The 5,445-nt window shown below is 40.3% G+C and overlaps 1 protein-coding gene across 3 annotated transcripts in view; it reads right to left on the bottom strand.

Annotated features, from left to right (window-relative positions):
• LOC110458021 (RCC1-like G exchanging factor-like protein) overlaps positions 1-5,445 on the bottom strand; it is a 33,194-nt gene that overhangs the window by 18,282 nt on the left and 9,467 nt on the right. For all 3 annotated transcript variants that reach the window (XR_002463755.1, XM_021509562.1, XM_021509564.1), the window contains exons 7-10: positions 5,027-5,078; positions 3,466-3,550; positions 2,765-3,034; positions 215-388 (exon numbers count right to left, since the gene is read on the bottom strand). Coding sequence is in view for 2 of the 3 variants with exons in the window: in XM_021509562.1 (XP_021365237.1) it covers positions 215-388; positions 2,765-3,034; positions 3,466-3,550; positions 5,027-5,078 (581 nt within the window). In the remaining variant the exon portion in view is untranslated. The remainder of the gene's footprint in view (positions 1-214; positions 389-2,764; positions 3,035-3,465; positions 3,551-5,026; positions 5,079-5,445) is intronic.

Here is a 5,445-nt window from a genome sequence, read left to right as displayed (position 1 = left end):
ACATAGTAGTGTGTATACTGTGTACGACATAGTAGTGTGTATACTGTGTAGGACATTGTAGGGTGTATACTGTGTACGACATAGTAGGGTGTATAATGTGTATGACATAGTAGTGTGTATACTGTGTACGACATAGTAGTGTGTATACTGTGTACGACATAGTAGTGTGTATACTGTGTACGACATAGTAGGGTGTATACTGTGTACGACATACCTGACAAGGCCAGGAAGTGTCCGATACCACACGCTAGATCCACCAATTTACTTTGCGCATCCAAATCGTATTGTCCAAATAATGCTGGTGGTATTTTCTGAGGAGTTTCTGCTGATTCCAAATCTGGACCTTTCCCCAGAATCCCGTATCCCCACACATACATATGGCCTTTTTCTACAATGAAATATAAACAGAAATACAGTATGGTTTAATTCAAATCAACTTGGAAGCCTTTAATGCTCACTATAAACTAACGTGTCAACTAACATAACAAATCTTCATTACGTGTTTAAACAATTACATAATACTGAATGGTATAACAAGGAGGCAGAAGTGACAGCATATCTCTCCAATAGTCCCAGTCGCTATCTTTTGACTTCATGACCATGACAGTAAATGGTACCAGCGGTCAGTCACAGGTAGGTAAATAGTACCAGTGGTCAGTCCCAGGTAGGTAAATGGTACCAGTGGTCACCACAGGTAGGTAAGTGGTACCAGTGGTCAGCACAGGTAGGTAAATGGTAACAGTGGTCACCACAGGTAGGTAAATGGTACCAGTGGTCAGTCACAGGTAGGTAAATGGGACCAGTGGTCACCACAGGTAGGTAAATTGTACCAGTGGTCAGTCGCATGTAGGTAAATGGTACCAGTGGTCACAGGTAGGTAAATGGTACCAGTGGTCACCACAGGTAGGTAAATTGTACCAGTGGTCAGTCACATGTAGGTAAATGGTACCAGTGGTCACCAGAGGTAGGTAAATGGTACCAGTGGTCAGTCACAGGTAGGTAAATGGTCCCAGTGGTCACCACAGGTAGGTAAATGGTACCAGTGGTCACCACAGGTAGGTAAATGGTCCCAGTGGTCACCACAGGTAGGTAAATGGTACCAGTGGTCAGTCACATGTAGGTAAATGGTACCAGTGGTCAGTCACAGGTAGGTAAGTGGTACCAGTGGTCACCACAGGTAGGTAAATGGTCCCAGTGGTCACCACAGGTAGGTAAATGGTAACAGTGGTCAGTCACATGTAGGTAAATGGTACCAGTGGTAATCACAGGAAGGTAAGTGGTACCAGTGGTCACCACAGGTAGGTAAATGGTACCAGTGGTCACCACAGGAAGGTAAATGGTACCAGTGGTCACCACAGGTAGGTAAATGGTACCAGTGGTCACTACAGGTAGGTAAATGGTCCCAGTGGTCACCACAGGTAGGTAAATGGTACCAGTGGTCAGTCACAGGTAGGTAAATGGTACCAGTGGTCACCACAGGTAGGTAAATGGTACCAGTGGTCACCACAGGTAGGTAAATGGTACCAGTGGTCACCACAGGTAGGTAAATGGTACCAGTGGTCACCACAGGTAGGTAAATGGTACCAGTGGTCACCACAGGTAGGTAAATGGTACCAGTGGTCACCACAGGTAGGTAAATGGTACCAGTGGTCACCACAGGTAGGTAAATGGTACCAGTGGTCACCACAGGTAGGTAAATGGTACCAGTGGTCACCACAGGTAGGTAAATGGTACCAGTGGTCACCACAGGTAGGTAAATGGTACCAGTGGTCACCACAGGTAGGTAAATGGTACCAGTGGTCACCACAGGTAGGTAAATGGTACCAGTGGTCACCACAGGTAGGTAAATGGTACCAGTGGTCACCACAGGTAGGTAAATGGTACCAGTGGTCACCACAGGTAGGTAAATGGTACCAGTGGTCACCACAGGTAGGTAAATGGTACCAGTGGTCACCACAGGTAGGTAAATGGTACCAGTGGTCACCACAGGTAGGTAAATGGTACCAGTGGTCACCACAGGTAGGTAAATGGTACCAGTGGTCACCACAGGTAGGTAAATGGTACCAGTGGTCACCACAGGTAGGTAAATGGTACCAGTGGTCACCACAGGTAGGTAAATGGTACCAGTGGTCACCACAGGTAGGTAAATGGTACCAGTGGTCACCACAGGTAGGTAAATGGTACCAGTGGTCACCACAGGTAGGTAAATGGTACCAGTGGTCACCACAGGTAGGTAAATGGTACCAGTGGTCACCACAGGTAGGTAAATGGTAACAACTTAAATATTTCATAATAGTGCCAATGGTCATCCTATACAGTAATCTGGTAGTACTCTTTACCTCAATGTTACTGTAGTATAGAAACCAATCTTGGCCCCTTTCGTGTATCTGGTGCAACCAGTTGAAACGATTGAACCTGAAAGAAAACGACAGGCGCAGATCTGAACCGAGGCTGACCTCAGGAATATTCGGCCCAAGTTGATTGAGGGGTCCAGACGTTCCTGACCGAAACTAAAATGCTGACTTTTGCTAGTTATTTTGTAAACAATGTCAATTGTCAATTTAAGATACGTTATATAATTTAGTGGATGCGTGAAAGAAGAACATATTGTTCTTGATATATTGTTATTTATTCTCCTCTGTAGCTCTGTCTACAGTTTGGTTCAAGTGGGTTTGTTTATCATGGAATATTTCTGCACCACCTGAACCGTTTCAATTGGGATACGCAAATGCCACCCTTGTTAAATCTACCTGTTTTAATCTACCTGTTAACATTGCACACATGGATCCTCCAGCGACCGCCTTCTTTACTTTCCCACAGCTGTGCACAGGTAAATGTCTGGGTACATTGACCTGTGTGTGTTCTGTAATCATCGACAGCTGGTTGTATTCCGAGTTTCCCCAACCAAAAAGTTCTCCTTTATCGGATACGGCCAGCACACAGTCCACAGCGCCACCTATGTCCTTCACCTTGACACCTTGAAGGTCACCTTGTACTAGGGTTGGACGGTGCTCAGAGTTATAATGACCTAGACCTATACAATGTAGAGAACAACAACTGGTAACCACTAGGCCGATCTCACTATCCACCAGCTTTGGGTAACGAAGCTGGATAATTAGTGTGATGCAAATGTAGTAAAATGAAATCCTATGTGTGTTAACTTCTGGACTCGAAGTAGGAGATTTTTCTCTCCCACTGAAAGGTGATTTTAATTAAGGTTTTTTATGTTGAAAAATATTAATAAATTAAAGAATGCTTACTGGTATGTTATTACTATTGTTCCATTGTTTCTAAATAGAAGAAACTTACTTATTGGGTTTTTTTTCAATTTTTTGACAACTTAAGAATTTCCAACAGTAAATCCAATCATGGGGAGATTTTGATGCTTCAGAAGGAGTTTATACAGGAGATGTTCCTAGGAAATAAGGAGACATCACATGTATGTGATACATCAAATCTACCCACCTGTCTGTCCATCAGCTCCCATCCCACAGCTGTACAACTCTCCAGCCGCGGTCAGAAACAAGGTGTGATCTTGTCCACAAACAACCTAAATCAACATACAGACATACAACATCATACAAACATACAACATCATACAGACATACAACATCATACAGACATACATCATACAAACATACAACATCATACAAACATACAACATCATACAAACATACAACATCATACAAACATACAACATCATACAAACATACAACATCATACAAACATACAACATCATACAGACATACAACATCATACAAACATACAACATCATACAAACATACAACATCATACAGACATACAACACCATACAACCATATAACATCATATAAACATACAACATCATACAAACATACAACAACATACAACAACATACAAACATACAACATCATACAAACATACAACATCATACAAACATACAGACATACAACATCATGAAAATATACAGACATACAACATCATACAAACATACAACATCATACAAATATACAACATCATACAAACATACAAACATACATCATACAAACATACAACATCATAAAACTATACAACATCATACAAACATACAACATCTCAAACAGACATACAACATCATAGAAACATACAACATCATACAACATCATACAGACATACAACATCATACAAACATACAACATCTCAAACAGACATACAACATCATACAAACATACAACATCATACAGACATACAACATCATACAAACATACAACATCATACAGACATACAACATCATACAAACATACAACATCATACAAACATACAACATTATACAAACATACAGACATACAACATCATACAAACCAACAGTTTACAGGTAAACCATTTGATATACAACATAATGCCAATCATCCTAGCTGTATATATTATACATGTAGTTCTGTAAACTTCGCAATCACATTGGTCGGATCCTATACACGTGACCAGTCCTCAAAAACTTATGTAGACTGGTTATACGGTGAATATCGATTTCTAAATATAGCCTGTATGGAAATTCCCCGGAACCTGTCGTAGCGCATGCGCAGTTAGACTGGAACGTGATCTGTCAGACGACATTAGAAGATGGCTGCTGGCGAACGTTTCTCCTCCGTTAGGAAAATTACCAAAACTATTTGAGGATAAAGATGCTGTTAACGTAAACAAAAGGCCTTGAACATGCAGTGCATTTTCTCCATGCTTACCTTAAGAAAAAGAATCTAGACGATGCCTTCGAAAGCTACAATGCTGTTTTCAGAACTGTTGTATTCAAATGTTCCTGAACCTCAGGCTTTGCCTCAGTCAATATCACTCTTTCAGGTTCATATCACATCATATTCACCAGCACAAAAGTCCATAATTGTATATTAACCGTAGGAAATTAATTGTTTTTTCTTCAAAAATTCTGCATTTGATCATTATGTACAAAATTGTGATATCAATATTTTATAAAAAATTGATTAACTAAATGGCATAATATAGGGAACAATTGAGTATTTGATAAAAGTCTTGAAAGTGTCAATGATGTTGTTACCTTGGTAACGTTATCCGGTAAATCCTTTATCCGGTGGATCTGTGAGCTGTACCTGTAAATACGTACAAAGTTATACCTGTCAATATATTGGAGGATCAAACATTTTTGTATTTTCAAACACTTAACTAACAAGCCATTCAGATTGATATGTCTCGCCTGTGCCCCACTTTGACCATCAATGCACATGTCAGAGAAAATTACTTTAATACAAAAACTTTATGTTGATGGAGATGCGGACAAAGTCAATGAACCATGAAAGGTAGGCCACATCCAGCATTTGATGCATGGGTTGAGATGTATTACTTAAGATGCATCTATGGTCTATAAGTTGGGTTGTTGTTTATGTAAATGTAAAGTGACTGTAGTTGTTTATGTAAATGTAAAGTGACTTTAATTGTTTATGTAAATGTAAAGTGACT

This window comes from Mizuhopecten yessoensis, unplaced genomic scaffold, assembly GCF_002113885.1.
Source record: "Mizuhopecten yessoensis strain PY_sf001 unplaced genomic scaffold, ASM211388v2 scaffold9399, whole genome shotgun sequence".
NCBI lineage: Eukaryota > Metazoa > Mollusca > Bivalvia > Pectinida > Pectinidae > Mizuhopecten > Mizuhopecten yessoensis.
The sequence above is the reverse complement of the archived record's forward strand: the minus strand, read 5'-3'. Positions and strand labels throughout refer to the sequence as shown.